This window comes from Oncorhynchus clarkii, chromosome 3, assembly GCF_045791955.1.
Source record: "Oncorhynchus clarkii lewisi isolate Uvic-CL-2024 chromosome 3, UVic_Ocla_1.0, whole genome shotgun sequence".
In the NCBI taxonomy this organism is placed as follows: Eukaryota; Metazoa; Chordata; class Actinopteri; order Salmoniformes; family Salmonidae; genus Oncorhynchus; species Oncorhynchus clarkii.
The window spans coordinates 54225718-54251088 of record NC_092149.1 but is presented as its reverse complement, the minus strand read 5'-3'; the positions used below and the strand labels follow the sequence as shown (position 1 = coordinate 54251088).

Here is a 25371-nt window from a genome sequence, read left to right as displayed (position 1 = left end):
ACTAATTCTGATATGGGACATTTGTATATTTGTTTATTCTCACACAGTATTTGGGTCATATCAACAATAGCATATCTTTTCAAGAGCATGCTAAAACACCCCACATGGAGCGAAAACGGACACTTTCATTCAACAAAAGCTATTAAATATTATTTACAAGAAAGTGAAATCTTCCACCGAAGACAATGATCCAAACACAAGTTGAAACTTGTCTTTCTTGATATGGTTTATAGACATTGAATACTAGCCCATTGGGGTATTAAAGTAAGTTCTCCAGGATCCCATGATAACTTTTGAGACAGATGTCATATATACAACAACAAAAATCATCCTAAACAGACCTGCAAAGTAAGAAAAAACGAAGTAACCAAAAATAATGGAAATGTCAGTTTGTATTTCAACTAAGTAAAGGACTTATATTGCACTATCTTGATTATGATATCAAATGGACTCTAACGTAGGCTACTACACGTTCCTCATATCTTCCCTTTTCACGTGATGATCAAACGTCTTCTCATGACACTTGTTTTTTTTGTTTTGGTGAGTTTTGACATGTTTTGCCAAATGGTCACTCCTCATGAACCTCTTGCAACAGTCTGGACAAACAAAGCGCTTCTCCCCAGTATGAGTCCTCAGGTGTCTCTGCAGCTCATCCGACCTGGTGAAACTCTTGCCACAGAAAAGCCAGTTACAAACGAATGGACGCTCTCCCGAGTGCCACCTCAAGTGCGCTTTGAGATGGGAAGTTTTGCCATAAACTTTCCCGCACCCTGGTATGTGACAGATGTGTTGTTTTTTCTTGCCGGGCTCATCGTTTGAGGTGGAGGACTGACAGTTTGGACACCTGCATCTCCGACATCTTCGGGCTGTTGCGAGGGGGGACTTTGTGTGAAGGAGGGCAGCGATTTGAGTCTGATACTGCGCGAAGTCTGTATGCCCCATCACCAAGCCCCTCTGCAGTTGGAAACGGTGGTGGCCAAGGGATTGAGTGGTGATTGAGTGGTGATGACTGACGTGATTTCCCTGTTGGAGACTCCACCACGGAATATCCTCCCCTGGGCTAGGGGACAACTGCCTCTGTTGCTGGTGCACAAGGCCAGAATGTCCCGTAACGAAACCTGGCATGGCAGTTGGCGCTGCGTAAGATACAGCAGGGACGTAGGTGGGTGGGCAAGAGGACTGTAACGACTGCATTGAGCACGGTAACATATTCACTGGAGAAAAGTCATATGGATATGAAGGGTCCGCTGGAGGGGTGAGAGGGAGCTCGTGGTGGGAAGTAAATGAACTTTGAATGTGGAGCTGGGATTTAGATGATAGTCCAAAAGTAGAATTGCTAGAGAGAGTGCTTTGAGGATTCCCCTCGTTACTCCAAGGATGAAAAATTCGCGACGGCGAGCCTAAAGTAGTGTCATAAGGAACCTGGAGGAAATCCGCCGGACTTGATCCGTGGTGGTGTCCGATCCGGTTACAAGTGGCAGCTAAGAGCGCCAGTGGAGAGTGCTTACAGTTTTCAGGAGAAGAGTTAGGAGTGCGGTCCTGCATATAAGTAAAACAAATAATGATTAATTATGTGTTGACTTGGCTCTAAACTAGAGTTGTAACTGTATTGAAAAGAAATGGGCACTCCGGCAATTAAAACGACATTGATTTGCCTAATATTAGTTTTAATGCACTCTCACTCCAGCAAAATGACTACAATACAAACATATAGTTGCAACATAATCATTGAATCCGTTATTATTCGATACAACATACAGTAAATCAAACAGCCACATTTCCGTTATTATACAATACGTTTTTATAGATGAACCAGGTTCAAATTCACATTATGCGCCACGCGTAATAACTAACAATACGCGCGGACTAAATATTTAGTTTTAAACTACCGTATACATACAGTAATATTTTGAGAAGGACAAATAACACCACAACGAGAGCCAAAAGTTTTTAACAAACCTGAAGAAAAGCCTGGAGTGTTTCATTCCGCAGTACAGCCACTGCTGCCATGGTAAACGTCCTCTTTCTTTTTGGTTAAAAACAGATCACAATATCAAAACTAATTGAGATAAATGTAAAAGCGTAGAAAAATGTCTTGACGTGGTAAAGTCTTCACTCTCAATACTTCCTCTCCTCGAGATATCCTTGGACTATCTGGAGAGTGAGGGATCACTTCTTAGAATTTGATAAGGACTTTGGTGGGCCGCCAGCCAGTCAGAAATAAGATTTATTACTTTGAAGTTTGCCGCTGCCCAATCATCAAAGAATAGCGGCTCTATGAGAGGGGAAAGCAAATCCTTTGAATCCACAAAGCTCCTATGGTGTGTTTGTTGGTCTGGATAAAAGAGCTGATTATTAGGGGGGATGGGAAGGGAGGAGATAAAGGCGGGACAATTAATGAAGTAATCACTATGTGGGAAATGTATATACACAAATAATTGGATTTTCTTGATCAAAGACCCCCATGCCGCCTGGAGACCCTGGTATTGGATGCTGTAGTCATCTGATCCTCTTTTTGTAATTAAGGATTTGTAGCACAACCCGATGTGACAATGTAACATTGCAATCTCTGGAGATCTCCTGGCGCATAGCTGTTTGATAACTTCAAGAGGAGTAGCTAATGAGAGCAAATCAAGTCTCAACACAAAGTTAATGTCGCTGGGGAAGCATTTACCTTTTTTCCTAAATATAAATTAAATACTTTTTTATTATAACAAACAATTATGATGTTGATAACGTGTTTCCATGGAACTAAAATGCTCCTGATAGTTTATTAATCAACACATGTCAACTGGCAGACTACAACATGTCTTGGAAGAAGATTACAGTTTATACCCTGGCCTGCTTACAGACATGTCAATGTCAATATCACTTCACTTCTTTCATTCTTTGATAGTTAACCTCAAAAGCTCATAGTGGTGTCATTTGCGTCCTAGTGTGTAAAGTGACTTTTACGCACTAATGGCAAAATTGGCTATCGGATAAGTTGAAAGTGACAGAAGCAGTAGCCTGACAACTATATCCCATAGGCTACTTTCAGTAACGAAATGCAACTGTTGTAGCAATTCATTTATGTAACTACCAGAGTATTAACCATACCCTATTTAGATAGCCCTCAATTGATCCAGGTGTCAAACGTGGCAGATGGAGACATCACCCTCTCTATGTGTGTTTTCTAAAAAGTTGTGCCAGTGTTAGAGACCTGGGAAGGAAGAAGGAGTTCCCATCCGCAAGAAAGTGGAAACAATTTTCAAACCCCCTGCCTGCATCTCTGCCTTGAGCTTGTTGGTCTTTCATGGCCAAGGACCAACCTGGTCTCACATAATTTCGTATTATTCTGTACGTAAATCTGAGAAACTGTACAAAGAAATGCAACATGTAAAGTGTTGGTCCCTTATTTCATGAGCTGAAATTAAAGATACCAGAAAGGCACATAAAGCATATTTCCCTCAAATTCTGTGCACAAATTTATTTACATCCCCGTTAGTGAGCATTTCCCCTTCGCCAAGATAATGCATCCACCTGACAGGTGTGGCATATCAAGAAGCTGATTAAACAGCGTGATCATTACACATGTGCATTGTGCTGGGGACAAGAAAAATGCCACTCTAAATTGTGCAGTTTTGTTACTTAACACAATGCTACAGTTGTCTCAAGTTAGGAGCGAGCGTGCAATTGGCATGCTGACTGCAGGAATGTCCACCGGAGCTGTTGCCAGAGAATTGAATGTTCATTTCTATACCATAAGCCTCCTCCAACGTCGTTTTAGAGAATTTGTCAGTACAACTGGTCTCACAACCGCAGACCACGTGTAACCACGCCAGCTCAGGACCTCCACATTCGGCTTCTTCACCTGCGGGATCATCTGAGACCAGACACCTGGAGAAACTGAGTTTGCACAACCAAATAATCTCTGCACAAACTGTCAGAAACGGTCTCAGGGAAGCTCATCTGCATGCTCGTCGTCCTCACCAGGGTCTTGTCCTGATTGCAGTTTGACATCGCAACCGACTTCAGTAGGAAAATGCTCACCTGTACCAGGCAGATGTCAACATTGTTAACAGAGTGCCCCATGGTGGCAGTGGGGTTATGGTATGGGCAGGCATAAGCTAAGGACAATGAAGACAATTGCATTTTATCAATGGCAATTTGAATGCACAGAGATACCATGATGAGATCCTGAGGCCCATTGTCGTGCCATTCATCCGCCGTCATCACCTTCTGTTTCAGCATGATAATGCACAGCCCCCTGTCACAAGGATATGTACAAATTCCTGGAAGCTGAAAATGCCCGAGTTCTTCCATGGCCTGTATTCTCACAAGACATGACACCCATTGAGCATGTGTAGGATGCTCTGGATTGACGTGTACTACAGTGTGCTCCAGTTCCCGCTAATATCTAGCAACTTCATACAGCCATTGAAGAGGAGTAGTACAACATTCCACAGGCTACTACAACAGCCTGATCAACTCTATGCGAAGGAGATGTGTCCCGCTGCATGGGGCAAATGGTGGTCACACTAAATACTGACTGGTTTTCTGATCCACGCTTCTACCTTTAAAAAAAGTTCTGTGACCAACAGATGCATATCTGTATTCCCAGTTATGTGAAATCCATAGATTAGGGCCTACTGAATTTATTTAAATTGACTGATTACCTTAAATGAACTGTAACTCAGTAAAAAATTGAAATTGTTGCATGTAGCGTTTTATATTTTTGTTCAGTGTAGTTTGATATGTTACATTTCTTATGGTATGTATTCATTTGTGGATGTCCATATGCCATTCCGTATGACATGTTACGAATTACAATTCGCATTATATGTTACGAATTTATAAAACTAATTATATGTTACGAATTTGCAAACTGCGTTATAAGTTACGAATTTGAAAAACATACAATATGTAACGAATTTACACAACGTGTGATATGTTATGAATTTGCAAACGTGTGATATATTACGATATTTTAACTAGGCTAGGTTTTAGGCGTTAGGGTTAAGTTTAGGAGTTAGGTTAAAGGGTTGAGGTTAGGGTTAGTTAAAAGGGTTAAGGTTAGGGTTAGGTGAAGGGTTAAGGTTAGGGTTTGGGTTAGTTAACATGCTCAGTAGTTAAAAATAGTAAGTCGTTTAAAAGTTGCTAATTAGCTAAAATTGTCTGTGAGGTGATTCGAACTCACAACTTTCCCCTAGTTGCTAATTAGCTAAATGTAAAAGTTGTCCGTGATGATATTCTAACTTGCGACATTTGGGTTGCTAGACCTTTGCCTTATAATCATCTGTCTTATGTAAACATACAAACCGTAACATATCATACTAAATGGAGTGTCTCGGATTTATGTACAGAATAATACAAAATGCTCTGAGAGCAGGTTGCAACAACATCACTATATAAGACCTTATTGGGAGTGTCTCGAATGTACGTATATAATAACACAAAATGCTCTGAGACCAGGTTGCAACAACATGAGCATATAAGACCTTAGTGCCTTCAGAATGACAGAAAGTATTTGGAAATAGATGAAATAAAACAAAGAAACAAACTAAGGTTTTTGTTGTTATAAAGGAATATATTTTCTAATAGGAATTATAAACCATCTCATTAAGTAACAGCAAAATACATCACTGAAAATAATTTCAAAAACTTTGGTAAAACTGTTGTAGTCTAGTCAACTTCAACTGTAGAGCAATGGAAGTTTTCTTTTATATCAACGCAGTGATCATTATCAAGCTTCCCTGCAGAAACAATCACTGTCCTCTCAAATACTTTGGAGCGGCTGATTTAGAATGAGATCTGTTCCTTTGAAGGGATTAATGTTCCGGTCCTCTCCCACGGCTCTACACAGTCATGGGGGAAAGGGGGAGTCCTGTTGGGCCACGCAGAAACCCTGTTTCTCTGCAAAGCCATAGGCTGCTTGCTTGCAAGAGTGGGGAAGCTACACTGAATATATGAAATTAGTTTAGGCCTGATGCCTAAATTAATCGTATTTACAACTATGGTCAATGAAGACCAAGTTACACATGTCAATAAGGATGTCATTTCCTACGCACATTATTGCTGCATAATATAGTGCACAGCAATCTTCATTTTCCAAAAATAATCTCACCACTAATCCACTAAACTATATTGAACTACAAAAGAGACTTCCATAGAACTGGTGTTTGCTCATATAAAGTTTAAACATGGCTTGAGGAAGAGCAAGTGCCTTATTGTTTTTACATGAATTCTATTAGTGTACTACATTTACAACCAACAATAAGTAACTCAAATTCAAATATTCATATAGTTTGATATTCTATATAGTCTAAAAACATACATTTGTGGCATAAAAACGGTCTATAACTATGAATGCATATTGTACTGTACATGTGACAGATGCCTGTGTGGTAGGCCTACTGACAGTTCAAACAAAAGGCAAAGATTTGAGTAATGTTGTATCTTTGATTTGTTTTAATCACTTTATTAGAATGGTACAAAACAATGTTGATACAAAGAAAGATAGTGAGAACATGTACATGTAAAATCAGTATGCAGCGAGTTCACCAAAAAATGCCTATCTGCAAGTACTACTGGCTACAACTGACTCCACATGGGGGTGAATTACAAGTTTACAATAAGCTGCGATTTGACATTACACTGTATAGAGTGGAATACGTTGAAAAAATAATAGCAATTAAAGCCAGCCATTACACTAAAGGTGACTTAAGGTAAATGATTTAGCACGAGTTGTATGATAAACCATGCTATTTACAATTTCATATCAAGTTCATGTTTTTGGATAAGTGACATCAACGAAGACTATTGATCATGGCCTTCACAATCACTTTTTTGGGGCAATTCATATTGCTAATCAGAATGCAGACACGTAAACACACAATCACTTAAGAAAAACACAGCTTTCACATTCACTTACAGGAAAAGAAATCATCCATGGTCATTACAATATACAGTACAATTCAAGGCGGACAAAATATACAGTTCTTTTTGGTTGACGTCAGGTTTAAAGAAAGCAATCTGTAAAAGAAAGAGAGACCAAGCCAGTTTACAATATGTCATAAATTCCTTTTGTATTACTTGAACATAGTTGACTTCAAGTCCAGAGAATTAAGACATGGAAATTAAACACTGAAATGCTTTTTCAGAGGACAGAGCGGTCATTTCCAGGCACAATGGCTTATAGACACAATGGCTTATTTCATCTATATACAACATTTTTGACTATTCACTTTTATTCAAAGGGCATGTTTCACATTTCAGGAACAAGTATTCCCTCCAAAATTGCAAATATGTGGTGTAAGTGAAAGTGTAGTTGCATCCGGTCTTATAGCATTGAACACATTGACAGTTAGAACTGCAGCTGTGAAGGAGTTGGGGGGTAATGCCACAACATGAACCCCTTTTTAACTATTCATATTCTCTGGACAGTTGGGAGAGAAAACAGGTTCCACATCTGTCTCACACGAGAGACATGAGAGGCAGAGAGAGGGGGGCTGAGAGGGAGAAAGCAAGAGAGGCGCTTGAGGCTACTGGATACTTGAGCCGCTATAATGGCGTCTCCTATGAGAAAACATCTGTGAGTTTCCTCAGTGATCTACAACAAAGTGTAACTCAGAGCAGTCACTCAGCAGACCTTTGAAGTTGCTCTCTGACAGAAAGCTGCCATTGTTCACAGCCCCCAACATAGAAGAGCTCCAACTTTGGTCTCACTAATATTCAAGATTTTCCCTGCAATGCGATACAACTCTCGTTTCTCCCCCAACCTATGAAGCAGAGGATCTCTGCATTTTCAAAAGCAAAGCCATGGCAATGTGCAGGCTGGCCCGAGGTCAAGGAAGGAGGGACAGGTCATTTCACCTACTCAGCCCACCCTGCGTGTGGTAATCCAGCCCTCACATAATAATTCTCAGGGTCACAGCCTGATCTGCCAGGAAAGATGAGGAACAGAGATATCATATCAGGAGGCAATTAGGCTGAGTGATATGCCAGCCAGGGACAAGAGCACATCTTGCTGACGAACTTACTGCATGTGAAAGTTCTCACTACTCAGATATGAGCAGATTGACATGTGGTCAAGCCAATACAACATGTAGAAAGACTAGCTTGTCTAACTTCATAATGTAGAAACATTGTGTAATGTTCTTACTTATATACAGTACCATTCAAAAGTTTGGACACACCTACTCATTCAAGGTTATTTCTTTATTGTTACTATTTTCTATGTTGTAGAATAATAGTGAAGACATCAAAACTATGAAATAACACATATGGAATCATGTAGTAACCAAAAAAGTGCTAAACAAATCAAAATACATTTTATATTTGAGATTCTTCAAAGTAGCCACCCTTTGCCTTGATGACAGCTTTGCACACTCTTGGCATTCTATCAACCAGCTTCATGAGGTAGTCACCTGGAATGCATTTCAATTAACAAGTGTGCCTTGTTAAAAGTTTGTGGAATTTCTTTCCTTCTTAATACGTTTGAGCCAGTTGTGTTGTGACACAGTAGGGGTGGTATACAAAAGAAACCCCTATTTGGTAAAAGACCAAGTCCATATTAAGGCAAGAACAGCTCAAATAAGCAAAGAGAAATGACAGTGAATCATCATTTTAAGACATGAAGGTCAGCCAAAACGGAACATTTCAAGAACTTTTAAAGTTTCTTCAAGTGCAGTCGCAAAAATCATCAAGCGCTATGATGAAACTGGCTCTCATGGTCAAATTGCTGTAAAGAAGCCACTACTAAAGGACACCAGTAAGAAGAAGAGACTTGCTTGGGCCAAGAAACATGAACAATGGACATTAGACCAGTGGAAATATGTCCTTTAGTCTGATGAGTCCAAATTTGAGATTTCTGGATCCAACCACCATGTCTTTGTGAGATGCAGAGTAGGTGAACAGATGATCTCCGCTTGTGTAGTTCCCACCGTGAAGCATGGAGGAGGAGGTGTTATGGTGTGGGGGTGCTTTGCTGGTGACACGGTCTGTGATTTATTTAGAATTCAAGGCACACTTAACCAGCATGGCTACCACAGCGTTCTGCAGCGATACACCATCCCATCTAATTTGTGCTTAGCAAGACTATCATTTGTTTTTCAACAAGACAATGACACAACACACCTCCTGTGTAAGGCTGTGTAAGGGCTACTTGACCGAGAGTGATGGAGTGCTGCATCAGATAACCTGGCCTCCACAATCACCCGACCTCAATCCAATTGAGATGGTTTGGGATGAGTTGGACCGTGGAGTGAAGGAAAAGCAGCCAACAAGTGCTCAGGGTATGTAGGAACTCCTTCAAGACTGTTGGAAAAGCATTCCAGGTGAAGCTGGTTGAGAGAATGCCAAGAGTGTGCATCAAGGCAAATGGTGGCTACTTCGAAGAATCTCAAATATAAAATATATTTTGATTTGTTTAACACTTTTTTTGGTTACTACATGATTACATACGTGTAATTTCTCCGTTTTGTTGTCTTCAAAATAATTCTACAATGTAGAAAATAAAAAAAATAATAAAGAAAAACCCTGGCATGAGTAGGTTTCTCCAAACCTTTGACTGGTACTGTATATGTGTTATACTATATCTTGTGTCATAAGAAGTGGACATTTTTTCTTATAAAAGCCTACATTTCAACCAGTCAAGTCACGGATGCATCGGATGAGAATGTGATCTACAGTAAAATCAGGTTGTTTCATGAAGCACCAGGTGATAGGATCCTATTTCTCTTGGCGGTGGCAGAAAGACACATTTCCCCATTTTGCCTCCCAAACTACAACAAGGCCACAGTGATTCTCACACTGTTTCCCGCCAAGCGTTTATTCTATGGCAGCTGGTCACACCATCTGGGCCGAGCAGTGCCGAGGCAAAACAAAACAGGTTACACCTTTGGCCATGCCAAGTCTGCTTGTGCCCCCGTTCAGTCCACAAACTGAGAGAGGCTAATCAGAATTTCATGCTCTGATTTGTCAAGCCCCATTCCAACACAACAACTTTTTAGGTAAACACATTTTGTAGGATACAGGATGAATGTGGTTTCCTCACGCTGTTTTGTATATTCCATTGCTAGCTTAAAACCCCTTACACTCGTGAGAATTGGCCTATATGGATAGGGCTAAATTGAAATGTTAATTACAGAAGAAATATAAAAATCATATGCATAACCATGGTTGCAATTAAATGGGAACAGTTTGGAGATTATGGGAAAATTATTAGACTAAAGGTGAGGACACAACAGCTCACCCGAGACAAGACTGATTCCAAACATTACATTGTTGATTTTATGTGCATTTCACATGTACTGTACTTTTTGCTGCATTTGTTAATAACGAAAACTGAAAATACTCTAGATACATCCAGTAACATGATAAGAATATTATTGGATAATTTGGGGTAGGTGCAACATAAGAGAAAAAAATGATAAGGGTTTGAGTGAGACGTCAAACTGGGGTTTCCAAGTGGCCACACAACTCTCCAAAGTGTACACATCTCCAAAGTTATTTCAATACATTCTTATGACTCAAAGAAGAGAGTCTTCAACTATGAGGTGCTTTTTTTGGGGGGGGGGGGGGGGGGGCTCTCCTAGCTGTGCCGTTGAGGAACTTGAGCAAGCACACTTGTAGTTGTTTTGTTTGGAACAGCCCTGCATCCCCGCCTACACACAATTACTGTTGTTGTTTTAAGCAATCCAAAAACAGTCCATTATAACCCGCAATCTGGGTCAGGTGGGCATAATTTCAAAGCTTGTTCCTTTTGCCAACATGACTAGCTAAATGATAAAATATGATTTTACATTGTTAGGCTTTCACAAGGCAATTCAGAGAAGCAGATTTTGGTGCGCATAGAATGACGTCATGAGTGCATTCAGATGCGTGGGCCGCGGCAAATTTTCTTCACATTACAACAAACATAGGCTCATTCTGTTAAGGACAGCCCAGGGTATAACGCCATGTCATCTTGTACATCAAACATAATGATCATAAATGTTGACACCGTATTACATGAGTTTTATGATATGGAAATGGGAAGTGAACGTTTGGACGTGTTTGGATCGCTTATATGACTTCAAAGCGGTATTTATTATAATCCTCAACGTCTCATGTTTTAAAATACATATAGTCCTCAAAATGTACAGCATTTCCCCAACTAAGACAACAAAACATTTGCAAATGTTGCCCAATTAGCCGGAGGATGGCTCTCAAGTTAACGACGGCTGTCAGTCAAAACCCATACAGGGCTGTGAAGCGGAGACCCTGAGCTCTGACATCATGTATAGCATGTTACTGTGTAGCCACTGCTTTCCAATTTAGGCGCTTATCAGTGCTAGAATCTGCCATTTTCAACCTGTATACAGGTACAAATGTAGGAGGGCACGTTTCTCAAATAAAAGTCTTCTGAGGAGAACCGGTCATTAGCTACCCAAATTACAGGGGGAAACTTTCCAGGAAAGGTCCTCTCTATCCCATCATGCATACATTTTCTATTCATGCATTTTCTATTCATGCAAATGTGAGCATCTCAACTGTGCATAGAATGCCCTCAACAAATTGCAGGTGTGAGGAAGCTGAAACAAAAGCCACTGTAACCCTAATGGCATCCCTTGTCATTAAGATGCCTTTGATGTGCGTACTCAACAGACTCTTTTATCTCCTTCTTCCCTCTATCCCTCTTTACTCTGTATTCTCTCTCCCTGGCTCAACCAGTTTCTTTATTAATGCACTCTTCAGGGAATGTTCTTTTGCACAGAACCCTCAACACATCTGACATCTGTTTGACATTCATGCCTGCCCATTTCTTCAATCATTAGCTTGCTAAGAGCATCATAGAGTAAGGTAAGACTTTAACGCACCTGTTCAGCCCACAATGCACTCCCACCCCACCAAAGTAGAAGAAAACAATATCACCAAAAAACACACAAAAAATGACGAATTAAAAGCCCTGACATAAGCCGTAACTTAAGATAGAAATGCATGATCATATTCAAATTATTACCATATGTCTACTTGGGTCCCTGTTGAAATTCTTTAATGCAAAGCTAAACATCTGTATATCAAAAGCACATAAACTTAATTAAAACAGAGTGTGTCTGCAAAGACTTCTGAAGAAACATTGATATTCAAAAACTCTCCCTTTGAACTCAAAGGATATAGAAACAGGACAATGTTGGCTTAATCGTGTTTGCTCTTTGAAGTAAGACATCACTATTAGTAAGACATCACTATTAGGAGAAAAGGTAAACGTGCCTGCTGTGGAAAATAAAAGCTTTTCATAATTTGTAAAGGCTGTAGCTTGAGATATCAGATAGGTGGTGGTAGTATGATACTTAGCTGATATGAATGTTTCTAGGCTGGCTGTAGGTTTTAAAAAAAACGTTATTTAATTAGGCAAGTCAGTTAAGAACAAATTGTTATTTACAGCCAAACCCTAACCTGGACGACGCTGGGACAATTGTGCGCCACCCTATGGGACTCCCAATCACGGCCTGTTTTGATACAGCCTGGAATCGAAACAGGGTCTGTAGTGACGCATCTAGTACTGAGATGCAGTGTCTTAGATCACCGCGCCACTCAGGAGCCCTGTGTTTGGAGCAAATAGTTAAAATGGCAAGAATAACATCAGTGGTAATGTTAACCACATTAAAGGAATCCTCTGTTCCACCAGATGCAGGCAGATTTAACGATGGAAAAACAAAAGGGAGCTGGGTTTTATGAAGAGGTAATAAACAAAACAGGTGGCAGACCTCAAGCCTTTACCTGTCACACGCGCACACACACACACACACACACACACACACACACACACACACACACACACACACACACACACACACACACACACACACACACACACACACACACACACACACACACACACACACACACACACACACACACAGAGTCTGGTTGGTGTCCACCTCTCCGTCCAACACCACCACGGCTACTTTGGCAGGCATATTCTAAGCTAAGAACAAACGGTGTAACATCGTTTACCATACGACACATAATCAAGTACCCAAGCTTGTTACATCCACAGCTCACCTCCTCTCATATGCTCAGGCAGACAATCAGCCAGGGACTTGATTTGGCAGAGAGAAAGAGAGAAAGTAACACCCACTTACAGCACCATATGTTACCACAATCCAACCTTGTTATTAAAACTAGTAAGCCTATTTGAAATTCCTCTCCATGGTTAAACAGGGCCAAAATAATCAAGGGAGCACGATCACACTTAATTGATTCAGTGTACTTTTAAGACGATCTATTGGGTGCTGTGGTGACCTATTTCATCCGGTCTTCAGAGGAACAAAATATCCCAAGTAAGGGGGTAATGCACAACTAGTATTATAATTACTGCTGGATCCGTTGCTGCACAACCGGAGGTGAAGTGCTTTTGAACTAACTGCACAATCGCCAAAGCAACATTATGAGGCCAATGATTCTTGGGGTATTTTTCTTGCAATTTCCATATGAAATACTCTCAGCGCAGTGTTGAAATGTAAAATTACTAAGGCACAAGGCGAGACCTAGATGCAGACACAGGAGGCAGATGGTTGGAGTCTTACAACGTAATCCAAAGGGTTAGGCAAGAAAATGGTCGTAGACAGTCAAAAAGGTCAAAACCAGATTAGAGTCCAGGAGGTACAGAGTGGCAGATAGGATCGTGGTCAAGGCAGGCAGAATGGTCAGGCAGGCAGGTACAGACTCCAGAAACAGGCAAGGGTCAAAACCGGGAGGACTAGAAAAAGGAGAATAGCAAAAGGAGTACGGGAAAAACACGCTGGTTGACTTGACTAAACATACAAGACTGGTAGAGAGAGACAGGAAACACAGGGATAAATATACTGTGGAAAATAAGCGACGCCTAGAAGGGGTGGAGACAATCACAGGAACAGGTGTAACAGATCAGGGCATGACAATACACATTCTGAGCACACACTGTGCATGCTGCGACAAATGCAGAGACATCAGGAACCATTGTGGGCCACCAGAAACGTTGTCGGAGGAAGGCTAGTGTACGACGGGACCCTGGATGACAGGTCAGCCTGGAGGAATGAGCCCATTACAGGACCTGGGACCGGGACACACAGCCGATTAGCCGGGTCCCCTTCAGGTCCAGGCTGGGAGAGTTGTGCCTCGCGGACCAGGTTCTCAATACCCCAATCCGCAGTGGCAGCAAGGCATGAGGTAGGGAGAATGGTTTTAGAGGTCGAGGGTGTGGCAGAGGAACTGTATAGGCGGGAGAGGGCATCAGGCTTCACATTCTTTGACCCTGGGCGGTAGGAGATGGTGAAGTTAAATCTGGTGAACAGGAGCCTGCATGGAGTTGAGGCGCTTGGCGCTTGCTGATATTCCAAGTTTTTATGGTCGGCAGGACCAGGAATGGCTGTTCTGCTCCTTCCAGCCAGTGCCTCCACTCTTCCAACGCCATCCACCTCACCACCAGCAGTTCTCGGTTGCCAACATCGTAGTTCGTTTCAGCAGGGTTGAGACGATGGGATAGGAAGGCACAGGGATGAAGCTTCTGATCCTGGGCAGATTGCTGGGACAGGATGGCCCCCACTCCAACATCCGAAGCATCCACTTCCACCACAAATTCCGCGAGGGGTCCGGATGGATGAGGATGGGTGCAGTTGTGAACCGATGCTTCAGGTCCACAAAGGCATTGTTGAAAGACGTTGAAAGGTATATTGGGCGAGGTGAGTGCCGAGAGGGGGGCCACCAGTGTGCTGTAGTTGCAAACCCAAGAAACCATTGCAACTGCACCCTGGACGTTGGTTGAGGCCAATCCACCACTGCTTTCACCTTTCCAGGATCCATCTGAACATTGCACTCAGCAATGACATATCCCAGTAAGGTGATTGCAGAGCGGTGGAACTCACACTTCTCGGCTTTCACGAACAGTTGGTTCTCCAGGAGGAGCTGAAGGAACTGTCTGACATGAAGAACATGTTCTTGTTGCAGATCGGGGAAAAAACTGGATGTCGTCAAGGTACACAAACCGGTTTAGCATGTCCTGAAGCCCATCAATGACCAAAGCCTGGAAAACAGCGGGGGAGCTGGTGAGTCCAAATGGCAAGACCTGGTACTCATAATGTCCACTGGCTGTGTTGACGGCAGTCTTCCACTCATCCCCCCTGCGTTTCCGAACCAGGTGGTAGGCATTTCGAAGGTCCAACTTGGAAAATATGGTGGCCCCCTGGAGAGGTTCAAACGCCGAGGAGAGGTCGGGGGTAACGACTCTTGATAGTAATGTCATTAAGTCCACGGTAGTCAATGCACGGACGCAGGGTCTTGTCCTTCTTCTCCACAAAGAAAAACCCTGCGCTAGCAGGAGATGCAGATGGATGGACGGCCCCAGTGGCCAGAGAGTCCTCTATGAACTCCTCCATATCTTTGGTGTCTGGTCCAGACAGAGAATACAATCGACCCAGAGGTGGTGTAGTGCCTGGGAGAAAATCAATGGCACAATCATAAAGGACAGTGCGGGGGAAGGGAAGTAGCACGTGCCTTACTGAACACTTCCAGGAGGTCATGGTATTCTGTGGGGATAGCAGAGACATCCACAGTCTTGCTAACATCCTGAGGAAGACGACTTGAGGATGGCTGTGCTGCTTGAAGGTAGTGGGAATGGCAAAATGGGCTCCAACCCAGGATGGAGCTTGTGGTCCAATCAATCATCGGATTGTGCTTTTGAAGCCAGGAAAATCCCAATACAACCGGAAAATGGGGAGATGCAATGAGGAGGAACTGTATTGTCTCACTGTGGCTACCAGAAACCCATAATTGAATGGGCACAGTACTATGAGTGACTTCCCCTATAGAGCGGCCGTACAGTGCCCTAGCGTCCATTGGCACAGAGAGAGGCTGAGTGGGAATACCAAGCTCCGAAGCTATCGTGGCATCCATAAAACTTTCATCAGCCCCAGAGTCAATGAGCACTCAGAGAGACTTAGATTGGTCTCCCCACAGCACAAGAACAAAAAGAGGGGTGTGCGGGTGATGGGAATTAGGGAACTCCCAGTCTGACTCACCATAGTACTGGTACCCACTAGAGACAAGAGTTTCCTAATAGGGCAGGTAGCTATAAAATGTCCTGCCCCTCCACAGTACAGACAACAGTTATTATTCATCCTTCGTGAGCGTTCCCCAACTGACAACCTAGCTCTTCCCAATTGCATAGGCTCAGGAGTATCCAACTCACCCGTCGTAGATTCCCGAGGGGGCTCAGGTGGCTTCGAATCTTCTCGGAAGAGCTGCCTTCGGAAACTTGAGAATTTCCTTGGAGGTGAATGCGCCATAGCGGGTGCACAAGTGTGCCCGAGACTAGACCTCCTTTCACTCTTACGTTCCCTTAGACGTCCATCAATTTTAATGGTAAGGGCGATAAGGGAGTCGAGATCCATCGGCAATTCCCGAGCAGCTAGCTCATCCTTTACCTCCTCAGATAATCCGCGCAAAAAAGTATTGAAAAGAGACTCCAGGCACTCTCGGCGGCCAACGTGCAAAAATCAAACGCGTAGTCTGCCACACTATGGGAGTTTTGACATAAGTCAAGCAGTTTACTGGCCACCATTCTCCCGGAAACCAGAGACTCAAATACCTTTCTCACTTCTGCCATGAATTCCTCCAGATGACCACAAATGGCAGATTGTTGCTCCCAAACTGCCGTAGACCAGGAGAGCGCCCTTCCCGATATTAGCGTAATAATATACGCTATATTCAATCTGTCTGAAGGAAACGAAGATGGCTGTAGCTCAAAAATAAGCGAGCACTGAGAAAGAAAGCCCTGGCAGGTACCAGGATTCCCCAAATATCGCTCCGGAGGAGGTAAGAGGGGTTCTCGGGGACCCGGGATAGGCTGTACAAACTCACCACAGATAGGGTAAAAATTACTGGGTGATTTAAGTTTTTCAGAGGAGGCAGGCAGCCTCTGAGCTAACTCCCTAAATTGCTCCATAATAGCCTTTAACCCATGGTTGTGGCGTTCCGTCAAGGACCTGAGCCCTTCCAAAAGGCCCTGTACCAACTCCTCATGTCTCCTAATGGTGGGTCCCTGCAGGGAGATAACGTGGCGGAGCTGGTCCAAGTCTGCTGGGTCTGTCATGGCCAGTTCGTACTATCAAGGCACAAGGCGAGACTCAAATGCAGACACAGGAGGCAGATGGTTGGAGTCTTACAATGTTTAATAATCCGGTCGTGGACAGGCAAAAAGGTCAAAACCAGATCAGAGTCCAGGAGGTACAGAGTGGCAGACAGGCTCGTGGTCAAGGCAGGCAGAATTGTTTAGCAGGCGGGTACAGACTCCAGAAACAGGCAAGGGTGAAAACCGGGAGGACTAGAAAAAGGAGAATAGCAAAAGGAGTATGGGAAGTACACACTGGTTGACTTGACTAAACATACAAGACGAACTGGCACAGAGAGACAGGAAACACAGGGATAAATACACTGGGGGAAATAAGTGACACCTGGAGGGGGTGGAGACAATCACAGGAACAGGTGAAACAGATCAGGGCGTGACAAAAATACTGTAATACAATGTACCAATATTTCTTAAATAATAAAATAAAAAATGTAATAAATAATATCAACTATTAATTTTAATGTCAGTATTTGTGGTCAAATTATATCAGAGATTGAGTCTCAGACTTAGTTCACTGTTGTACATTCCCTTGCTTTGACATACTTCATTCAGCCAAAGTTTCAATCTCAAAGGGCATCTCATTTGTAACTTCTCTGGTAGAAGAGATTTACAAATTGAATCAAAAAGTATGTTTCTTTCTTTGACATTAGAGGAACTAAGCAGATCTTATTGGTACTTGAAATTTGGTCCGACAAGAGTAAACTCTTTTCTTTAGCTGCCACTCATCAAGACTGGATTCTGACTTATTAATAGCCAATAATCTTTCAATTCATTATTTAAGCAGGCATGAATAACATTATTAGTGTATATAAGTATAGTATGTCTCACAATGTGAAAGAAAGACACAGCTAACTGTTAAACGTTAGATAATCCCACAAAACCTGAATGCAACTCGACTTAGTTCTGACCCTCACGGTATGTAGTCTTCCTCACCGATGGCCACCTAAAGCTTCTGAAACCAGAGTAAACCCTGTACTGTCTGTGGATGGTCCTGCTATCTAGACAGAGCTCTAATGTTTTCCCCGCTGAGTACAAGGGATCTTCAGTCATACCACCCTACTCTTCCTATTAAGATCAGAATCTCAGCTTGGGCCCTGGGGTGTCAACAAAAGAAGATGCAGTAAATGATATGCAAATCAGGGGAAAAAAAAGCACTACAGATCAACTTGCCAGCCCTGCATTTCCGACACATCTTAAAAGGAAATTTCTATACTTTGGGTGAAATTCAGAGTTACGACTAGCTCTCTGTTTGCTTTTAGACAGGAAATGTTTTAGAGGTTCTAGTACACAGCATATACCACTCACTCCTTGGTATAATGATAATCACATATTGCAACCATCATTGAAAAATTCACTGCAAAATTGTCAAAGTATAACATTGACTTTTCACGTGATATCTCTATGCTCTCAATGCAGCTTTTCAGCGAGGAGACTTGAACTGTAACTTTATTATACCACAGTGAACAGAGAATTGATTCAGTGACCATTAAATGTTTACAACTTTATGAACACTGCACTGACTGAGGATGATGGGCACCTGTCTTGTTCTCAGAGTCTGGTTCCATGCCAGATTTCCATCTGAGCTCTAATTTGGCCCGAGCTTGCTGTTAATGGAGTCTTGGTCTATTGTGAAATGTTCAGTGACAATGAAACTTTATAGAAAAAAAAACATGATTCAATATATATATTTCTCTGCCACAAAACAGCAGTGTCATTTTCATGTACCATTTGTCAGGATTTTGAAAGACAAATATTTTTCCTAAGATGAGTCTCTTGTGTGAACCAGATAGAAAAACAAGCCTGAAGACGATTGAACGACACCATAACTAATCCCTACATTACTGGAGCCTATCTGCTTAAATTGAGAGGTGTGTGGGGGAGGTGGCAATGTACAAGGAACTGCTAATGAAAACATGGTAGCAGAACTATATTCAACAATCTTAACTGTGGCTTTTGTCTTCATCCAAATACACACACAGCCTATCCCACAAGGGGAGCATCATTAGTAATTATTTTAAACGAACAGACATTTACTCTGGTCTCTTGTACATCACTGGCCCTTGTTATACATGGTGCATATGGAGGAAATGTTATTTCAGTATGTGTCTGGCTAGTGCTCTTTGACTCGTACCGGTTGACAGGGGTTGTAAGACTCAGCTCTGACTGACGAGTGGCCCTCTTGACAGGGTGGGAGGGGGCCCGGTCAAATAGTCTTCCTCAGGGATTGATTCCACCTTTGACAATAATTTGTAGTACTCATCCTCTCCATCCAGTACTTTGATTTGGCTGTGATGTTCAAGACAGGGAGGGTATGAGGGAAAATAGACTGCTCTTCTAAAATGCCTCTGACCAGAAAAAGCAGAACATTTCACTTAAATAAGAGCAATGATATCTAACAAAGATAAGGCAGTGAGGAGTTAACCTGGTAGACTATAAACCAGGCTTTCATTTACAAATACAAGTCAGACCATCAACAATTAAAATTAGCATGCTGACAAAGCCTTAATATGTAGCCCTCTCTACTGACACAAATGAGCTTGTAAAAAGCTCTGTTATTTTCAGCACTCCATTTACATGATAGGAAAACAAAATCCATTTCTGGATTCTTCTATTCCACAAAGGGCCTGCTCTGTTTAGAGTTGCTGTAAGTAGGAAAGCAGTTATTTACCCAAGTTTTCTCGGCTTCCTCTTGCTCCCCTGGTAATCCAGAGTTCTCTGTGGAAAGGGCCAAGAGCACAGTCAAAAAGATGAGCAGAGAGTCATTCATTTTTAATTCAAAGTGATTTTGTGTTGAATGCGAGCAGATGCTGATAATATCAGAAGCATAATTTTTGGGGATCAAAGGGCTCAAGTGAGCCTGATGAAGCATGCATCTTGCTCAGCTTTGATAAACCACATCAATTATTCACCGTGAAGGCAGACATCCTGACATGAAAGCAACAGATAAAGAACATAAGCACATGTTCAAGACAAGAGGCAGAGATGCGTGGGGGTGGGGCTCGAGGGTCTGGCACAGGTAGATTTAATTGTATTATCATCTGGAACCAAAGTCAGACAAAGGACTTTATCGCCACTTTGAACTCACATTTAGCTGGTTGTAATAGAGACTGTCTTCAGGGCTGTTCAGCAGTTTGGGCTGCTGGCCCCGCCGGCGAGGGGTTCGCTGCTGCAGCTTGAGCACTGGACCTGCAACAGAGACAAATCACTGAGAAACAGCACAGTAACAACACTCCAGCACTGATACACAGTGTGGTAACAGCCCCAATGGATAACCACTACACACTGAGATGCATTCAGATTGCACTGGAACAAAACACAATGAGGTAACAAACCTCACAACAAATGATAAAGGCATAAAAACCATAAAAGCTGTAAAAGACGAGGTGAAAAGCAAATATTCCCACAGTCATGTCAATGGGGTTTATTCCCCTCTATGGGACTCGAGGAAAACCAAGCTCTCAGAGCTAACTATGCCAATATGGCATGAGCAGATCAATGACTCAAATTCAGATCCACTTCTTGAAGCAGAAGACTGTAGCCTTGCCAATTTCATGTTGTTTTCTTTTCATGTTCAAAGCCGCATGATTGTTACTATTTATTATTCATAATGGTGATATAACATGGTAGGCTTTTGCAATAGATAATGACCCAGCTTACACAATCACCTGATCAATCAAGCATGAGACAATTTAAATATTTTCTACAACTCTATGACCAAGTTTCAAGATTTCAGAGTTGAAAAAAAAAAAAAAGTGTTTTAAAACTCAGACACCTTTACAACGAAGCATCTATTTTTAATGCCAGACAGCGTTTCATCTTCTACCCTTCGTTTTGGGTGAGACAGGACATTCCTTCATCATCTCCTGTTACTTCAGCTTCCCAACCTTGACTAAAGCTGCATTTACTTTTTGCAGCTTAACACTACTTTGTACTCACTTTGAACAGACCTCATCACATCTCAATCCTATACATCAAAGCTCAAGAGTTTTTTCCTCCACTCCTTCTGCTTTCCTGATGTTATTCAAACCAGCGTAGATTTACTAAATTCACACAACCTTGAAAATGCCCATGGAGATGCTGTCATTTCTATGTCTGCACTTCTAATGTAGATATTTGGTTTATCAGGGAGCAGTCAGAAAGATCTCTTGTCCCAAAGAGTCAGGGCACAACTTCTCTCCAATGCTGTTGTTTATAGATATATAAACAGGGTGGAGAGAATCAACCTTCTTCATTAAAAACAAAACGTAAGGTTCCTTGCGTAACCCCGGTTCTCTGATATTATGAGCGAGATATCGCACATGGAGGTTCGCTAGGACCGCCTACTCTCTTGGAAGTACCTATCAAAAGCGTCTGTTGGAGACAGACAGGTAGAGTGGAGGATGAGGGGAGACCCTCACTTCCATTAAAGGAGCCACTTTCCCGCCCTCTGGTTCTTCTCAAGCATGTTTCTCTTCCTCACGCTCATGCGAGCAGGGGAATGTGGTGAGATATCTCACTCATAATATCAGAGAACTGGGGTTAAGCAAGTAACCTTAAGTTCTCTTTCAATTATTAGTTTGGATATCTCACATGTGGGTATATGGCCAATTCCCGTATCACAAAACATGCTCGCCGATGCCAGGGTAGTCACAACATCAGCATCTCCCGGTGGTGCCGAAAAGGTGCAGAGACAACCCAATGGGGGAAAAACTAATAACAAAGTAAGGGGAAGCCCAATATAAGATGCATACAATCTCAGTTGAATGAGAAATGCCCCAAAAAACAGAGGATGCCCTCTTTACTAGCGAGCCTTTCCAGGCCCCTTCGAAGGCTTTCACCCTCGCTTTGTAAATAAATATTATTGTCCCCATGATCCGGCAGGATATCATTGAAAAGGGAACAGCGTTGCCCAATGAGCGAAGAGCATGACACCCTTGCCCGAGCACTCCTACGATCCAAGTTAATGCGAACTGCACGTACTGGACGACGACTAGGGCGCCCTTCTAGGGAAGGCAATACGTAAAAAGCCATAGGCTCCAAGGTGCAACAATGGGAAAAAAAAGTCCTGCAAAGCGCATAGGACCATGGAAAACGGAGTGTAGGGAGGAACAATCTGCCTTGTCACAACTTCTCCATGACAAAAACGCACCAACTGTAAAACAGAGAGCGTACAAAATGGGCTGGCACTCTTTTCCAAGAGTTGCGGGCCTGTCTCTTTCCTTTTTTCGTTCTCTCTCATTGGCTATGCCCCGAAGACTAAAGCATCTGAGTTCACTAGGGAAGGGGTTCCCAAACCTTTTCACTCGGGGCCCCCTTCCAGCATTGGGGAACATCACGCGCAACGTCTATTTCTTATATACAGTGCCTTGCGAAAGTATTCGGCTCCCTTGAACTTTGCGACCTTTTGCCACATTTCAGGCTTCAAACATAAAGATATAAAACTGTATTTTTTTGTGAAGAATCAACAACAAGTGGGACACAATCATGAAGTGGAACAACATTTATTGGATATTTCAAACTTTTTTAACAAATAAAAAACTGAAAAATTGGGCGTGCAAAATTATTCAGCCCCTTTACTTTCAGTGCAGCAAACTCTCTCCAGAAGTTCAGTGAGGATTTCTGAATGATCCAATGTTGACCTAAATGACTAATGATGATAAATACAATCCACCTGTGTGTAATCAAGTCTCCGTATAAATGCACCTGCACTGTGATAGTCTCAGAGGTCCGTTAAAAGCGCAGAGAGCATCATGAAGGAACACACCAGGCAGGTCCGAGATACTGTTGTGAAGAAGTTTAAAGCCGGATTTGGATACAAAAAGATTTCCCAAGCTTTAAACATCCCAAGGAGCACTGTGCAAGCGATAATATTGAAATGGAAGGAGTATCAGACCACTGCAAATCTACCAAGACCTGGCCGTCCCTCTAAACTTTCAGCTCATACAAGGAGAAGACTGATCAGAGATGCAGCCAAGAGGCCCATGATCACTCTGGATGAACTGCAGAGATCTACAGCTGAGGTGGGAGACTCTGTCCATAGGACAACAATCAGTCGTATATTGCACAAATCTGGCCTTTATGGAAGAGTGGCAAGAAGAAAGCCATTTCTTAAAGATATCCATAAAAAGTGTTGTTTAAAGTTTGCCACAAGCCACCTGGGAGACACACCAAACATGTGGAAGAAGGTGCTCTGGTCAGATGAAACCAAAATTGAACTTTTTGGCAACAATGCAAAACGTTATGTTTGGCGTAAAAGCAACACAGCTGAACACACCATCCCCACTGTCAAACATGGTGGTGGCAGCATCATGGTTTGGGCTTGCTTTTCTTCAGCAGGGACAGGGAAGATGGTTAAAATTGATGGGAAGATGGATGGAGCCAAATACAGGATAATTCTGGAAGAAAACCTGATGGAGTCTGCAAAAGACCTGAGACTGGGACGGAGATTTGTCTTCCAACAAGACAATGATCCAAAACATAAAGCAAAATCTACAATGGAATGGTTCAAAAATAAACATATCCAGGTGTTAGAATGGCCAAGTCAAAGTCCAGAATAGAATCCAATCGAGAATCTGTGGAAAGAACTGAAAACTGCTGTTCACAAATGCTCTCCATCCAACCTCACTGAGCTCGAGCTGTTTTGCAAGGAGGAATGGGAAAAATGTTCAGTCTCTCGATGTGCAAAACTGATAGAGACATACCCCAAGCGACTTACAGCTGTAATCACAGCAAAAGGTGGCGCTACAAAGTATTAACTTAAGGGGGCTGAATAATTTTGCACGCCCAATTTTTCAGTTTTTGATTTGTTAAAAAAGTTTGAAATATCCAATAAATGTCGTTCCACTTCATGATTGTGTCCCACTTGTTGTTGATTCTTCACAAAAAAATACAGTTTTATATCTTTATGTTTGAAGCCTGAAATGTGGCAAAAGGTCGCAAAGTTCAAGGGGGTCGAATACTTTCGCAAGGCACTGTATATTTTTTGTTTACATTTTATTATTATACATTTTTTCCACCCATTTTTTTCTCCCCAATTTTGTGGTATCCAATTGGTAGTAGTTACAGTCTTGTCTCATCGCTGCAACTCCCGTATGGAATCGGGAGAGGCGAAGGTCGAGAGCCATTCTATTACGGGTGTGTACGCGAAGTCAGGTGCAGGAGAGCAGAGTAGAGTTAACAGGCGCACTTTTATTCCGGTCAATAAATAAGCACAAAATGACATCAAAGTGCCCAAAACACAGAACATGAACAAAAGTCTAGCATGTGAACATACCACATAACAATAAACAATTACACACAAAGACATGGAACAGAGGACTAAATACATGCAGTGTGATTAGATACTGAAACTAGACAAAACAAATAGATATATGAAAAATGGAGCGGCGATGGCTAGAAAGCCAGTGACGTCGATCGCCGAACACCGCCCGAACAAGGAGAGGAGCCGACTTCAATGGAAGTCATGACACATGCGTCCTCCGAAACACAACCCAACCAAGCTGCACTGCTTCTTGACACAATGCCAATCCAACCCGGAAGCCAGCCAAGACAAGGATATCCCTGGCGGCCAAACCCTCCATAACCCGGACGATTCTGCATCTTTGTTGCATTCTTCACATGTACACAGCTTTCCCTTCTACATTAGCTGCCGTGAAATGTCTCCACACATCAGATAGCGCCCGTGGCATTTTCCTGTAAAGACTAGAACAAAATGAAAAAATAAATAAAAATTCAATTCGTACAGATAAATAGTTAAGCAGTTAGATTAAACAACTCCTTTGTAAGATAAATGTTTTCAAATGAAACATGTATGGAAACAGGTGAATTAACACTCAGTTAGCAGGCTCAAGCAAGCTAAAACCCATATGGTAGCAAAAACTAACTAGCAGAAATTGTTAACAAGTTCAAATTATTTAAACACACTTTGCTGTAGGCTGCTATTTATTAGTAAACAAAAAATCATGTATGTCACCCCAACCAGTACTGTAATCAAAACTTACCAGAAAGCATGTAGTCCTTGGCTCAGACAGTGTAGTTGTGTGGGCTCAATAGTGCAACATCTTGAGAATCAGCTGTACATGTGATGGAAAAGTGCACTGCACATGTGATGGAAGAATGCACTGTGCTTGCAGAGGGTTGCAAATCCATTGAATTGGGGATAGTTTAACCAAAATATGCCACAAGACCGAGAATTGCCTTATGTGTATCCCACAAAAAAGGTTCACTCTTATAAGCTAACTTTTTTGATGAATTTAAGCAAA

General features: G+C 42.3%; 2 protein-coding genes across 4 annotated transcripts in view; both read right to left on the bottom strand.

Annotated features, from left to right (window-relative positions):
- Positions 1–354: 354 nt before the first annotated feature.
- On the bottom strand, positions 355–2103 carry LOC139406023 (transcription factor Sp5-like). The gene is made up of 2 exons (XM_071148486.1): positions 1960–2103; positions 355–1539 (listed from the first exon to the last, which is right to left on the bottom strand). Exons 1-2 carry the CDS (start codon positions 2008–2010, stop codon positions 466–468), a joined length of 1125 nt encoding a protein of 374 aa, XP_071004587.1. The 5' UTR covers positions 2011–2103; the 3' UTR covers positions 355–465.
- Positions 2104–6427: 4324 nt separating this feature from the next.
- LOC139397992 (myosin IIIB) overlaps positions 6428–25371 on the bottom strand; it is a 119119-nt gene continuing 100175 nt past the window's right edge. For 2 of the 3 annotated variants that reach the window (XM_071144273.1, XM_071144272.1), the window contains 4 exons: positions 20217–20317; positions 19800–19846; positions 19263–19417; positions 6428–7014 (listed from right to left, as the gene is read on the bottom strand). In XM_071144273.1, the coding sequence (XP_071000374.1) occupies positions 19285–19417; positions 19800–19846; positions 20217–20317 (281 nt within the window). In that variant the 3' untranslated portion in view covers positions 6428–7014; positions 19263–19284. The remainder of the gene's footprint in view (positions 7015–19262; positions 19418–19799; positions 19847–20216; positions 20318–25371) is intronic. The other variant, XM_071144271.1, reaches the window with a different exon arrangement.

Bases quoted from the DNA above. Each gene is read 5' to 3' on its own strand.
- LOC139406023 (XM_071148486.1), bottom strand. From the start codon at position 2,010: ATGGCAGCAGTGGCTGTACTGCGGAATGAAACACTCCAGGCTTTTCTT. The intron at 1,540-1,959 runs GTTTGTTAAAAA...ACTTATATGCAG, and splicing joins CACTCCAGGCTTTTCTTCAG to GACCGCACTCCTAACTCTTC.